The sequence below is a fragment of the Chiroxiphia lanceolata genome, chromosome 16 (assembly GCF_009829145.1).
Source record: "Chiroxiphia lanceolata isolate bChiLan1 chromosome 16, bChiLan1.pri, whole genome shotgun sequence".
NCBI lineage: Eukaryota > Metazoa > Chordata > Aves > Passeriformes > Pipridae > Chiroxiphia > Chiroxiphia lanceolata.
In genome coordinates this window covers 8,646,063-8,660,465 of record NC_045652.1, presented here as the reverse complement: position 1 = coordinate 8,660,465, position 14,403 = coordinate 8,646,063, and the positions used below count along the sequence as shown (strand labels likewise).

At 40.8% G+C, this 14,403-nt stretch overlaps 1 protein-coding gene across 3 annotated transcripts in view; it reads right to left on the bottom strand.

The window, feature by feature from the left end:
• Positions 1-199: 199 nt before the first annotated feature.
• The window catches only part of TMC5 (transmembrane channel like 5), a 26,807-nt gene continuing 12,603 nt past the window's right edge, over positions 200-14,403 (bottom strand). For all 3 annotated transcript variants that reach the window (XM_032703746.1, XM_032703747.1, XM_032703748.1), the window contains 18 exons: positions 13,773-13,872; positions 13,102-13,192; positions 12,548-12,796; positions 12,233-12,384; positions 11,563-11,707; positions 10,885-11,040; positions 10,195-10,361; positions 9,508-9,586; positions 9,030-9,127; positions 7,218-7,313; positions 6,540-6,615; positions 5,595-5,728; positions 4,293-4,466; positions 3,218-3,296; positions 2,796-2,888; positions 1,618-1,719; positions 1,274-1,319; positions 200-715 (listed from right to left, as the gene is read on the bottom strand). In XM_032703746.1, the coding sequence (XP_032559637.1) occupies positions 597-715; positions 1,274-1,319; positions 1,618-1,719; positions 2,796-2,888; positions 3,218-3,296; positions 4,293-4,466; positions 5,595-5,728; positions 6,540-6,615; positions 7,218-7,313; positions 9,030-9,127; positions 9,508-9,586; positions 10,195-10,361; positions 10,885-11,040; positions 11,563-11,707; positions 12,233-12,384; positions 12,548-12,796; positions 13,102-13,192; positions 13,773-13,872 (2,156 nt within the window). In that variant the 3' untranslated portion in view covers positions 200-596. The remainder of the gene's footprint in view (positions 716-1,273; positions 1,320-1,617; positions 1,720-2,795; positions 2,889-3,217; positions 3,297-4,292; positions 4,467-5,594; positions 5,729-6,539; positions 6,616-7,217; positions 7,314-9,029; positions 9,128-9,507; positions 9,587-10,194; positions 10,362-10,884; positions 11,041-11,562; positions 11,708-12,232; positions 12,385-12,547; positions 12,797-13,101; positions 13,193-13,772; positions 13,873-14,403) is intronic.

Genomic DNA, 14,403 nt, shown 5'->3' with positions numbered 1-14,403 from the left:
CTGGTTTTACAGAGATGAGAATTTTGATAAATAGTCACTCTTATGAGTTCCGAGAGCTTTTAACATTAAAGCTGCTTTTGAGTGACTGTAATAAACTGTAAAAATGGCACAGAAAAGTGAAAATGGAATGGAAGTTTAACCTCGTTCACACAAATTATTTCCCAGCCATTACAATCTGAGTCATTAAGAACAAGTGCACTTTAATTTCCTTCTATGCTTATTTAACCAATACTTCAGGTTTGGTTTAGATCAGATAAAAGCAGTTTAAACGATATAACTGATACAAAAATATTTTTAAACCGTAACTTTTATTTACAATTAGGCACAAGTTTCCTTATATTCAGTCAAGAACAAGTGGCCAGCTGTGCAGGGAGCCTCACTGCATCGAGGTGAGTGTCACCAGAGTACCACTGCTGCAAAACAAACCCATCACACAGGATATTCCCTATCACAACAAACTGCAGTCGGGATGCATTTTGTTCTATTTTTTGTCCCATTTAGAGGTAAAAAAGCGTTTGAGTGATTCTTTCAGTCATTAGTGCAAAAGAATGTTGCTTTCTGCAGGACACCCCATCAGTTGTACTGACTGTGCCTGCTCAGGGTTGAAAATATCCTTCGTCGTCGTCGTCGTCCCGCTGAGCCGCTTCTCTGGCGCGCAAGGCGAGTGCCACGGCCTTGGACATGCCACTGCTGCTGGGCTGGGCTGGCTCCCAATCTGTCACCACAGAGGCAATGTTAACTGTGCTGACATGGTGTAACCACCACCCCCATTAAAAAGCCCCGTGTTATTTAAGGGTCTCATCTGCCAAGTATTTGGAATGAAGTGACATGATTGTGTAAACTGGGAATAGCTCAAACTACCATGCAAGATCCTGTAGCTTTTTTTATTCTGAACATGATGATATCCTAGGGAGTCTACATCGTTATTAACCTCTTCTGAGACCACACCAAGATGTGAAGTCTGTCTCTGAAGTGATTTAATGTTCTTGTCTGTGGGTGCTCCCATAATACAAAATGGCTCCTTTGCCCAAGGAAATTCCACTTTCTGGTGTACAGTCTTCCGAAGTCACCATCAACACCAGAACAAGCTACCAATAAACACATCCTATAAAAAATGTTCACCCCAGAAACCCAGTCTTTTTGTTTTCTCTCTATACAAGATGCTAAAAGCTGTGTCCCTGACATCCAGCTGTTACACACTGTGTCTCTACAACAAACATTCCTACTGAGCTGAACTTCCAAAAGCTTTCTGTGTTTCATCTTTGTTGCTTACCTAGTGGGAAGTCAGTGCCACTCGAGATCCCAGCAGAATAGGGATACTGAAAACAAAATTCACAAGCAGGTTTAGGTCATGATTTCCCTCATGTGCCTGTTCTATTTAAAAAGATACCAGTTACCTGTAACAAAGCCATACTCTCCAGGTCTTAAGCAGGTTTGTGATTAGGAGTGTTCCAACAGCTATTCTGATTACACTTTTATACCTGCTCCAATTAATCTTTAAGGTTATTTCCATGCACACAGGATGGCCTCTTTGCTCCACATACACCCATTGTCTGTATCACACCCCAGATTCTATATAAGGAAATCTAGCAGGTTTCCCTCTTTTGACCATCTCACCTCTGTGTAGGATGTGTTTTGGTCTCTGTCAAATGCCTCTCCTGGGTAGCCTGGCACTTGCTGGGCAGGTTGCCTGGATGGGTGGTGTGAAGAGGAGCTTCTCTGAAAGACAGAGTATTTGGCATTAGCAGTCATTATTTTGGCTTCCAATCGTGACTTTATGGTCAGCAGTGCTCATACCCTTGTTTGAGGGAGTTTGCCTTTCTATTAGATCCACAGTGAGATTATTCTGGCATCTCCTTTTGAAATCTGACCTTAACAACTACAAGCATATCCACACTTCATAGGCTACCAAACCCTCCTCTCAGGAGTCCCACTTGTGACACTGGACACAGCCACTGGTTGTTTGAAAATCCCCAGCACACAGAAAAGGTCTCTTCAATTTCAGCTCCCCTCTTTACAGCCAATATTTACTTATATTGTCACACATGTATTTATATTTAACAGTAGATCAATATCAACTGTTATCCATGTTTATTCATTTATATTTATTTATATTATCACTTTAATGATGGCCGGTCATACAGAAGGATTTGATTTTTTGGGAGGAAGGAGGGGAACCTACCAAAAACTTTTTCTCTGCTAGTATGTAGGTCAAGGAGTTTTTACTCAACACAAATTAAAACACTAAACAGCACCTACATGTGCACATTTTTACACTAATTTGGTTGGCCAGGGGGCAGGACTGCCTTGAAAAATAAATTTAAGTTTAAATCAGATGTCTATCGATGTTGTATGGGATTTAAATATCAAAGCACTCAGTTTTACCTCAGTTGAAAAAACCACAAACTATAAAACCCTGAGGAAATCCAGAGTCAGGGGAAGAAGGCAGCCTCATTCGCAGCCTAGGCAAGGTTCAAGTGTGGCTGAACCCTTTGTGATCATCAGTGCACACTTTAAGAATGTTTTCTTGCAGTTTCATAGTCACAAATTATGCCTGGTGAGGGTAAGGACTTTTCTAAATCCTTCCCAGGTTGAATTCCAGCCTGGAACAAATAGTTAGGGAACTTTCAGAATATCCTTTTGCTGTCTGGAGTTAACTAGTAATCAATCAGTTTGCATGAAATTTTAAATACAGACACATCCCTACAGGGCAGCCCATTTGCAGGGCTGGAGGAGCCCCGTGGAATCAAACCAAGCACGTCATTAAACAGCAGCACCTGAACAGGCAGACTGACCTGCTGGCCTTGTCCTCTCTCTGCAGATGGATTTCGGTTTGCCCTTTGCAGTCTCCTTAGTTTTTCAAGTAAAAACATCTTATCTTTTGCTGCCTGTGGTCAAGACATATTAGATCATTAGCTGGAATGGACTAATCATTCCTGAGAGGCTCGAGGCCTGTAAGTAACCACTGATGAGAATAACTCCTTTTATCCTAAAATAATCGGTCTACAGAGGGAGCTGCTGCAGCACATCTTGAAGATACAATTCTTTTGCAACAACTCTAGTTGTGAGTTAAATTTCTCTGCAAGTCCCATGAGGAAGGACTCCCACCCTCCCTTGCAGTCATAGGCAAAACAGGTTACAGCTCCACAAAGCTGGATGAGGCAATCAACAAAGAAGCCAAATTACAAAAAAAGATACAGCTGAAAGTCAAACTTACATTAATAATTTGCTTACGTAAGAGTTTGGTCATGGTCTTTCTTCCTTGTATTATTTGCCAGTAAAGATAAGTAATAATTCTAAACAAAACAAGAAAGTCCAACATATGAGCATTTCCTCCTAGCCATTGTCTAAACAGAAAATTATCCTGTTTATTTTAATCCATTAAAAGACATACATACACACATTTCTGCACACACACACACACACACACACATATATATATATAAAGTAGATGTACGCAGTTACACAAGGAATGGCAAACACATGAAATTGCTTAAAACATTCTCTTGATAAAGACCCAAAGATCTAAGGACTTGTATAAAATATGAGAGGTACAATTAAATAAGTCAGCAATACAAGGTGTATTTTGGATAACAAACAGGAACCTACTGCTCTTATCCAACCTTGTGTCGTTTGCTTGGGCACAGGCCTGGACCTTAAATCACAATGTGGAACACTTACTGCTTCCAGGCCACTCCTGGTCCCACTACAGCAAGTGTGATCTTGTTTAACGGGAACAGATTTAGACTCTCAGGTGCACAAGGACACACACTGGAAATACCCAGCAGCACAGCTATGACTTCAAACCCCACCAATGGGCACGTAGTTTAATGTGCACGTACTGGTTTTCCCAAAATAATTGACTTCAGCCAAGGTGACAGAATGTGAGTTCACCTGGGATTAGCTGGAAGGAGATTGCAACCCACCCACTACCATTGCCCCTATGGTGTGCACCTTGGACATGCTGCTGTGTACCACCACACCCTCCCAGCCCAGACAGGGAAAGGAAAAAAACAAAGGAAGCCCAAAAATAGGAATCCCAAATAAGGGAGGCCCAAAACTCCCCTAACTCCACACAGGGTTAGCTTGCAGCTGGTTTGTGAAGAGCTTTGGCATTCCAACATAATAGGAATAGGTTTTATAACTTCTTTATGTAATTCAAATACTTGAATTTCCAACACGTTAACTATTTCTGATGCTTTAAAATGCAATTTGCAATTATTTTTTTTTTTTTTATGAAGAAGGGCTATGTCATTGCCAGGTTTTTCCACTTTTCATTAGCAGGTACTTACAGTACAATGCTAGAGAGGATGAAGAAGAAAAGTTCACTATTAATTAAGTTATGGTAGATCCACACAACCCATTCTGAGGCAGTGTAATGTTCCAGTGTGTGTATCCACTCAGACACTGCAGCATACATAGAAGACAAGCCTCTGAAAGGACCACATCCTTCTGAAGGTTTTAACCTGAAAGTGTGAAAAAACAGCTACTTAAAACTTCACATATTAACCAGTGAACTTAGTCAATACTGTGATTTTGTACATCAAGATGCTCATCAGTTTGCTCTAGCCCTCTGTTCTCTTTGGGCTCTCAGGTACTTCCATGATCTGTGTTTCATTTTTAACTTGGGTCCCTCTCCAGCCACTAAATGCCCACCTGAGATGATGCAGTTGCTGCAGTGGATCAGTGCCAAGCCCTGTAAACACAATCTTGACCTCAATGTAACATGTCAGTCACTGTAGCACAAGCTACAGTAAATTGAAAAACTGGACTTTTTTCAAGTTGCACCACAGGGAACCATCCTTTCACCTTGCCTTCAGGGCCATGAGTCACTGCAGATTTTCAGTATCAACAGAATGTGCTGAGCTAAAGCAGCCCATTGCAAGAATTAGCATTATCAGGTAGACTGAAATAAGAAAGTGTTCTTTGCTTTGAAGCTGAAGCACTCCAGACAGTCTGAAATTCCCCCTTGCCATCTGGAAATGTTTGCTCTGATAGATTTCATCCCACCTAGTTTCATGTGTAGTCACTTGTCTTACTAAATATTGAAATCATGCTGCTGACAAGTCAAGGAAAAGGCTGCCCCTCCTTACTGTGGTCAGAGCAACATGCACAAAACCAAAGCAGCTTTAAAATACTGGTAGCACTGAGATGCATTATTACAGAGGTCAGCACTGCCTGCAAAAAGAGCCTCTGAAGTTCATAAATAATCCAGAAGTTGACCTCAATTGAGTTTTTTTCAGGTGTTTCTCTGCTGCAGACCCAGTATGGCCTATAACATACATAAGTCCAGAAACTAAAAGTCAGTCAGAAACTTCTGAGAAGGAGTTTGATGCTACATTTAAATAGGAACCCAAAACTTCAAAGCAACTTTGTTTCTCATCCCACTTTCTTATGGGACAAGCTACTCAGCTACATTCTCCCAAGCTCACCCAGCATCTCCTGTTCTCAGAATACAGAACATCTCCTGAACATCTGAAACCTTCCATCAGCAATTAATATAGCTTTTCCTACGGAGAAATGCAGGTTCCTCTGCCTGGTATCAGGTCACACAGCATAATTTAGTAGGCTTGAGCACCAGTGACCTTCCATACCTCCAGACAGTGACTCCAATGACACACAGGACTCCAAGGAAAGAAGGGCAAAACAGCAGGAGCATGAAGGATGTTGTCATTTGAGCAGTTCTCCAGACCTTGCGAGGGGGTTGGCAATTCCTCATCAGACTGACCTTTAAAGAGATGAAAGTACTCTTGGAATGGTGTTACCTCCCACTTCAGCTTAAGTCAATCCCACTGAAATTTCTGGAACAGCATCTATCAAAAGTTTCCAAGGATTTCTTTTATATGAATTTGATAGACATTCCGTAGTTTTAGAAAACTTCAAGAATATAGTCTTTAAATAGCAAGCGGCAAAATGAGGTACTGATGGTTCCTTCAGGACTCTGTTGGGTAGAATTTGGTTTTGCAGCATATGCAAAACCCTTGGTTCAGAGGAGTCTGAACCCATCTTTCTACCTACAGCTTTGTTCTTCTACATTCAAGGCTACAAACTGCTTAATGATCCAACAGACAACTTATCACCTCATCATAATACTGAGACAACTCTGAAAAGAAGAAATTTCCACCATGATCTTTAGCTGAATCACCCTGCTTACACTTAGATAACTTGGCAGAGGGGCATTGCTGGGGAGTAAAATGGGAGGGCAAAGTCACAGTCACTGTCTATACTGACACATGCACTTGTCCACTGTTAATTCCTCAGCCTTTAATTTTACTACTTTATCTTCTCCCCTCTCCAACTGTGCTCTTAACTCCTCCTATAACCCTTCCAACACCTTTTTGCCCTCTCAGATTTCACAGATTTGTAATTCAAGGGTGTGCATCTAACTAGTCGTCCTTTAAAGCAAATTCCAATCAACCAAACTGCTCCCCTAAATGCAAAACCCCACAGCCTCAACCAAAAGCAGCACTTAACACAATAAATTCTGCCCAGATTTCAAACAGTGCAAGTTTATTATGAATACATATGAAGCTTGTTACCTTTTTCACATAAAATACTATAGAAAATGCTATCATCTGGATACCAGGCAGCAGAGGTGAGAACAGGATACCGATCCTACAAGAAGGGATTTATAGAGAAAAAAAGTTACATCTTCACTGTTCACCACACAACTCTCCATGCACTGAAAGCAAAAAAATATCACATAACTTCATAAACAGATAGTGTTGGATTATTTGGAAATGTGACTATGTTAACCTTGATCCTGTAACATTAAGTCCACCTTGGAAAATATGCGACTTCAAGCATACATATCTATGCACAGATTTGCAAAACTCTCTTATAATTGGAGTAACATACTCATTCTTAGAAATAAGGCATCTTTTCCAGGGTTTAATACTGAAACTATTTCAACAGGAACATCATTCCAGTGGGGAAGTAAACAAAATTCCAGGAATATTCCTGCAGGAACCTATCGGGTTTCTCCCAGACCAGGTGGTCACTGGATAAACTATTGACTGAAGTTATTGTTATTACCCACAGAATTATAAATAAAACTGGCAAGCTGCAATCCTTCCCAAAGGTACTTAATAGGTCACCTCTCAGGAACTTATCTTGTTTTTCCCCCATGATGGGAAGCACCCAGAACTGTCAGAATAAGAATGTTCCATGCTATTTCTAAGTGCAAATGAAGTTTTGCCTGTAAATGTAACACTTACCAGGTCAAGGTCTGTGCATAGATCAAATCTAAAACATTTCGTCCGATATCAAATTCTGGCTGCCCCAGGCTCACGCAGACTGTAGTTCCAATAATTCTGGGGGGGGGGAAACCAAAAGCTACAGCACAACAGCATTTGCTAAGTGATAAAGCCCTCTGTAGAAATCCCTGCAAAAGACCCCCTGAATACAAGCATCAATGACAAATTATTCAGGGGCTGCATTAACACCATGCAAAGCAGCCACAGCTCGTTCAGCACACAACACATAAAAAATGAAACAGAATTTGGCAAAAGCGAATTCCCATAACACACAGCAGGGTTGAAATAAGACCTAGGATATTTTTCAAGCAACTGAAAAAGACAACAAACAAGGGTTTGTTACTGTATCAGTAAATATCTCCACTAACGTAACTACTTCTTATTTACTTTAAGCACAAGTATGTTTGTGCTTAAGCAGCCGAAATGTCAAGTTGCCTCGGTACAAAACTGTAACAGCTTTTCAGGTCCTGAGTCCTGAGAATTTCCCGCCTCAATCAGAAAAAAAAGTCTTGTAGTCTCATACTCTTCAGATATATGTGAAGTATATCCTGTTTCAAACTTACTGAGGTTGCAAGTAGCTGAGACAAACACAGGTAAGCAAGTACTAAGAAGATTCCTACTGAGGACCAATAATTCCTTTTTATCACCTCATTTTTTCCTGAGGTGGGGAGGTCCAGTTTCTGCTTGTTGTAGCAAGAACAATAACAATTTTGGTAATTATTTCATCTTGCCTTGAATACACACTTTGGTACCACCTTATCAACTACATGATCAACAGTGTTTCAGGGCTGGGTTTTCAGGTTACTCTGAACCCATACAATTAAATACAAGCAATTGTACTTTTAACCTTTCACAGCTTAAGTCAGGTGCTTTTGGCCAGCTTAGGGGAGGCCATTTGTCAGAGCTGACACTGCAGTTTTGTTTCTGTGACCTTTTGCTGGGAAGTGGTTTCCTATCTGAACACAAGAACAGGAAGATTAAAGCACACTGGCAAGAGCTGTGGAGGAAAAGTCTTCAAAGCCTTCTCAACATTGTTAACTTTTTGTTAAATTAATACAAAACAAAGTCTTACCTTGTAAACCAGTCCTGTTCACACCATGGGCAAAGAGCAAACAATGGATCTCCTACGTAAATAGGATCAGGAACCTGAATGCTCTGGAGAGCTGGCAAACACTTAAATACTCTACTGCCTAAGCCCTAAGTAATGTTTGGCAATAGAAAGGTTCACACAGCAGATGTCAGAAGTAAATGACTTTTTCCTTACCCGCTGAGCTGAATTCACATTCAGTCAAAAATATTTCTCACTTACCATGCTGCAGACCTCTACACTTGAGTCATATTACACCCCTAAGAAGACTGACTAAAATCAGATTTTATACTTATGGACACTCTGTAGTGACATAATTGAGAGGGGAAAAAATTACAGGGAGTCAAAAAAAGGAAAGGCAGCAGTGTGCCCGTGGAGAAAACATGGGTTTCTGCTTGAGACACTTGGTTCTTTGTCACCTCACATTCAGGAGATCCCTGAGAGTACCATGTAGTGTTTCCATCTCCAAAGAGAAAAAGGACACATTGGGAGAGTAGAATGCCACACACACTGACCTCCTACTAAGGAGGAGCTGCAATATATACAGGGCATCTACACAGAGAGACAATCAAGGAAGCTTCAGTGGTGCCACAGCCATGCTTCTGCTGGACTTTTCTCACACCGGAGAAAAACAGACCATGTCTTTGGGTAATGAATAAAAACAAGATTAGAAATGCAGTACTCACCTTCGTAAAAACTCTCCAAAGAAAGAGCCAAGCAAGCAAAATATGAAGTCAACCAGAACAAGACGATAGATATCCTGGCCAACCAGAGTTTCCCAGCACTTTAAGAAGCAGAAGAAAAAAAAAAAAAAGAAAAAACAACAAACATACCGAGAAGTCAAAAATCATGCAATTCTAAAATTGTTCCCAAATGCTGAAACTTGATCAAAGATCTGAAATCTTGATCAAATATATGCTAACAGCCTGACTAATCATAGTTGACTTCTCACTGAACAATACTGCCAACCAGCTGAGACCTAAGCTGGGTCATTCATTTTTTCCTACAGTTTATTTCTCCAAATTTGCTAATAAAAAATATTGGGGTGGCAAACTCAGCTTTCCAAGACACCACATGTACTTCTCTTTGCTGAAGCAAATATCTTATCAAGGTGGTTCCTAAACTGGCACTGTAAGTCAAAGATTTGTATTTTTTAAACTTTACCTGTGACTCTGAGGCAGACACAATGTTAAGCCAGTAGTAGCACAGTATTCCAACAATAGAGATTTTCAGGATGATATTTCTATAAAGAGAAAGTAACAGTAACTGTACCAACAGCTGGTCCATAAGCTCACTGGAGGCAATGATGGCAGGATGACCATTGGTTACACTTTATAACCTGCCAGGACCAACAGGAGCTCTCCTGGGAGCTCAGGTGTGCCATTGTTCTATTGTCCTGGCAGGAGGGTAGCTGGGCATGACAACCTTGGCACAAGCTAAACAGGCTGGGGGTGTGGGCTCCCCAGGGGAGGAAGGTCTGAGGGACACCAGGGGTTATGCAGTGTTAATTCCAGCCATCTGTTTTTAAATGAAACGACCTCAGTCCTCTCTCCACTTCCTTTCCTTTCCTGGGAAGGGGCCAACAGTCCAGGGGCCATCTAGGGATGCTACAAACATAACTAAGCCCAGTGTCACAGTGCACCTGAGAGGGAAACCATTCCTCATGCAGAGATGTAACAGTCCAGAAGGCTCATGGAAGACAATGAAGAGATGGGTGCATAGAAGCCTTTGGAGAAGATGAGTTCTCTTCCATAGCTCCCTACTGCCCACCACACCATCCAGGTACAGCTTTGTATCAAAGAGTCAGACAACTTCAGGCAAAAAGCACTAAGAGGTGGCAGCAACAAATACCTGGCAATAGTGACATATATCTGCTGTCCAGGAGTCTGAAACCTCTCCATGCGTCCAAGCCAGGAGTAGAAGAATGGGGTGAATGTGTTGAGGAGAGTTGCAACCAGAGGTAGCACCAACATGGCAGCTTGGCTCTCCAGGTCATTGTTACGCCCTTTCACAAACAGCTTAGAGAGGGGAAAAAATCCACAATCAAACAACCCCAAATTAGAGCCTTAACCAAAATACTGCCTCAGGGTGTGTCCACAGGGAAGACACCTGGCACACCTCCCTGTATGTTTATGTTCCCTGTATGTTTATGGGCCCATGACCTGCAGCACAGTGACCTTGACCTTCTCCCCTTCTCCCGCACTACGTGGCACCGAGGGTGGGAGCCCCAGCTCAAATGCAGCTCCTAGGAAAGAAGAGGCAGGTCTTGCTACTTTTTTCCAGGTCACCAGCTGCACTATCCCTAAGCTAATCATGGGCCCAGGAAAGCAGCTGCTGGAGAGAGGGGGCAGATTTGCTCAGACCCCTCAGGTCCCACCCTCTTGCCATAGTCCCCAGTGGTGCAAGGCCTTTGTAAACCAGCGTTTTAGGTCCAGCAGAATTTGTGTCTGCGCTGGCAGGAACAACAGCTCTGCTTCCCTTTGTAGTGAACAGCACTGAGTGTAAGATACACATGTGGAAAACTGCAAAATCTGTCCTTACCTCGAGGTTATTGATGGAGAGGAAGTAAACACCAGCACAAGCAGCTACTGCTGTTCCCAGAAAAGCAAACCAGGAAAGAAGATGAACACCAATACGAGCAATTCTCTGTGCCACAGAAAAATTTACAACTTCTCTGTTTACTTCAGTGAGGTGTTCCTGCAAGGAAACAATTCCTAATAAAGAATTTCTTAGCCAACACCATAAGGCAACACTTGTTTCAAGTAACTCCTTGAGAAACTGAATGAAAAAGATTATTTCTCTAGATGGGCACAGTGATATCCTAGGAACATTTACTGGACAGCTTTGTGTTCCTATCCTAAAAGTTGTGTCTTACAGATAACATTACCAGCCTCCCTTTTGTCTACAAAATGGTTAAATTGCAGGAAGGAAAAAAATGGCAGAAATGTTCTGTTTGGCAAATATTTAATAGCCACAGAGATTCATTCAGAAGGATACAAATATTTATATGTAGCTTAAAGAGAAAAGGGAAACAAGTAGCTAAGACAACTCCAGGAGCTTTAAACCAAATGAAACTTAACAGTCAGGAAGACTTAAGTCTCTTAGGCACAGGACTAGCCTGCTTGTGTCACTCTGCCAGAGATTTGTAAGTGCACACACAAATAAGTCTCTGGCAGAATGACTCATGCAGGTTAGCTTCGTACCTCCTGTGTTTTGTACCTTTATTTGTGTGCTGAGATTCTTTTGTTTCAGCTTCACAGCTTTTTCATTAGTTATATTGAAGTCCCAAGTGCAGAGCAGTTTGCTGGCATTCACAGAGTATGCCTGAGGGTTAACAAAGTTCCTGGTGAAGGAGCTTGCCATGCTGCAATGAAAATTGAATTTGTGAGATGCATCATGGGAAAGACATCAAGTCTGCAGGGCAAGAAGGGAGATAAGGGAAATTTGTCAGTTTTTCCATCTTGTCCCAAGGCTACTACCTGTATCAGAGCGTGTCACATAAGACAATGTGGAAAATAAACTTTAATGTAAGAAAAAAACTTTCATATTTCCTTCTCCCAGTAGTTCCTGACGATCTTTACCTCTGGAAGGCCATAATCAATAAGGGATTATATTAGGAGCAACAGCTTACGAAGGGTTACTTTGGTTTCAACTGGGATTCTCTGCATGTTCCTTACTATTTTGCAGTTATTTTTAATTTCTCTAATAAAGGTTTGATTTCTGGAGACTGTCTTTTGAGCAGAAATTTCTACTTTATACCTGGATATGAGGACTTGCAGAAACACACTCAGGTAATTATTACTGCTAACTGCTGACAAGGTGGGGGGGTTTTGTTGTTTGGGTTTTTTCCTCTTAATATAAAGGAAATAAGAATTCACAGTTAGTTTACCTGAACGACAAGATAAGAAAACAGATGACAAAATGTACTCCAACAGTGAAAATATAGGCCAGCTGCATGTTGTAAGATGGACCGTTCTTTATTTTACTGATTGTGGCATTGGTGTAAAAGCCATAGTAGAGTACTGTTTGTTGAAAATAACCCTGAAAAGACAAGGACATTATTCAGAATGTTTGCTATCACTTCCATGTGGTGGAAAGTATCATCATCTGAAGCCAAATTAACAGCAGTGGGAGCTGTCCCATTCTCTATCATGAAATCACAAGCGTGATTGAACTTACATTTAGATAAAATTTGAATACTTACAGCTCCAGTGAGCAGCTCCAGACCCGTGAATGAAAGGTTATTTGGTTCTGCTGCAAGAAACTGAGGAATTGTGATGAAGCTGAAGTTTATGAGGAATGAGAAGATGTTAAAATTTAGCAGCCACTTCAAGAAAATAAAATAAGAAAGAACACTCGTTCCAAACTCAGCACCAATGATCTTCAGAGTCTTGTGCCACACCCTCAGCAGGTGAAAATGTTCTGAAATGGTGTTTCCAAACCGCCGAAATGACTGAAGTGCAAAAGAGGAGAGAGATGAATCTCAGCAAGCAAACAGGATGAAGTTTCACATAATAAAGCCTCACATTTTTTACAGTTTCATTCATACAGTTAAGAACAGATCTGCCCCACTCCACGCACCATAAGATGCTTAACTGGTGTTCCTAAGTGCTCCCATAATGCACTAACGACCACTGCAGCAATTAACTGGTTCTTTGGTAAGTAACATGGAGCAAGACACCAGATTCCTCTGGAGACAGTGGTAGCATTGGAGCTAAGATTGCTCTGCTGTGACTGACAGAAGTTTCTGACACTTACCACTGCTGTGTCCTGCAGACACTGTGTACAGCAGGAAAGCTGAGTGCCACGGTGCCTTGACTTTTCTGTTATTTCTTTAAGAACTTTATTTCTGTGGAAGAGCAGGGTAGGGGATGAAAAGCATTATAGTGTGAGTTGTAATTGAAACAGAAAGCCAAAGAAGATGCTGCAAATGAAACTTCACTCATGTGCACGTGAACAGAATTAACAAAACATGAGGATGTTCTTGCTGGCTCTTTTTATATCAGCTGATACCTTGGCTCTTGTCCATGCTATGACAGCATGTTTTAACCCCTCCACTAACTAACACTGGGAACAAAATTTAACTATATTTTGTGAGGAGACAGAGGGATGGTTGAGACTATGCAGTCTCTTCTCCATTTTCAATGGCCAACATCCAAGTGTCCTTCGAAAAGAAATCTGAAGTCATCATTCATAACCAAATTTCAAGATCTTGATATTCTGTATTATATTACCATAGAGATTCTTCTCATCTCCATCTTTAAATCATTTCCCTTGTGAGATGTTAACTTTTTAAAAGTGCATTAAAAAGTTCTTAGTCATAAAGTGACAAACCAAATGTGAGCAAATGGCAAATCCCATACTTGAGAGCTAGATGTTGCTAGAAGTACAATGTTTGTAAAACTAAATGGATAAACTCATATTTTTACCTGATCTCTCTCTTTTTTTTCATGGTCCCTGGCATCTTCTGGATTGCCTTAATCCTTTCACTGGTGGACATATTTGCAAGGCTTCCAATTAAATCTTTCTCTGCATCAAACCCATGAAAAAACAAAATTTTGTGATACTAATACAGTAATTTTTATACACAACCTGAAATGAATATAATAGCATCCCCCATTTTCACTGCTATCAAGGTGTGGCAAGTTCTGAGACTTAAAAATATTGTCCAGAATATCTTCAGCTCCACCAGTACTCTAATACAGATGTAAGTAAGTAGTATAATAATGTTCATACAAAGAGCTGCAATACAAAGGAAAATAAAACACTGACAAACTTCAAGATTCTGGTCTATTGCTTGATCACTGTTTGATAGTTACACTTCTATGATGCTACATATTGACTTGAAAGCTAAACTTTTGTTTTATTTATTCTATAATTTTAGTTGATGTTACTGGCCAAACTTAGCACTACCTATGCAATAGACAGAACTGCATTACTTGACAACAAGGCTGTTTTCCCATAGTTGAAATTTGATGCTAATTCTAAACACAGTGGCTGAAAACAATCAATTAGCTGTTCAAACAAATTCTGATAAAGAGCTACAATTCACATTCATAC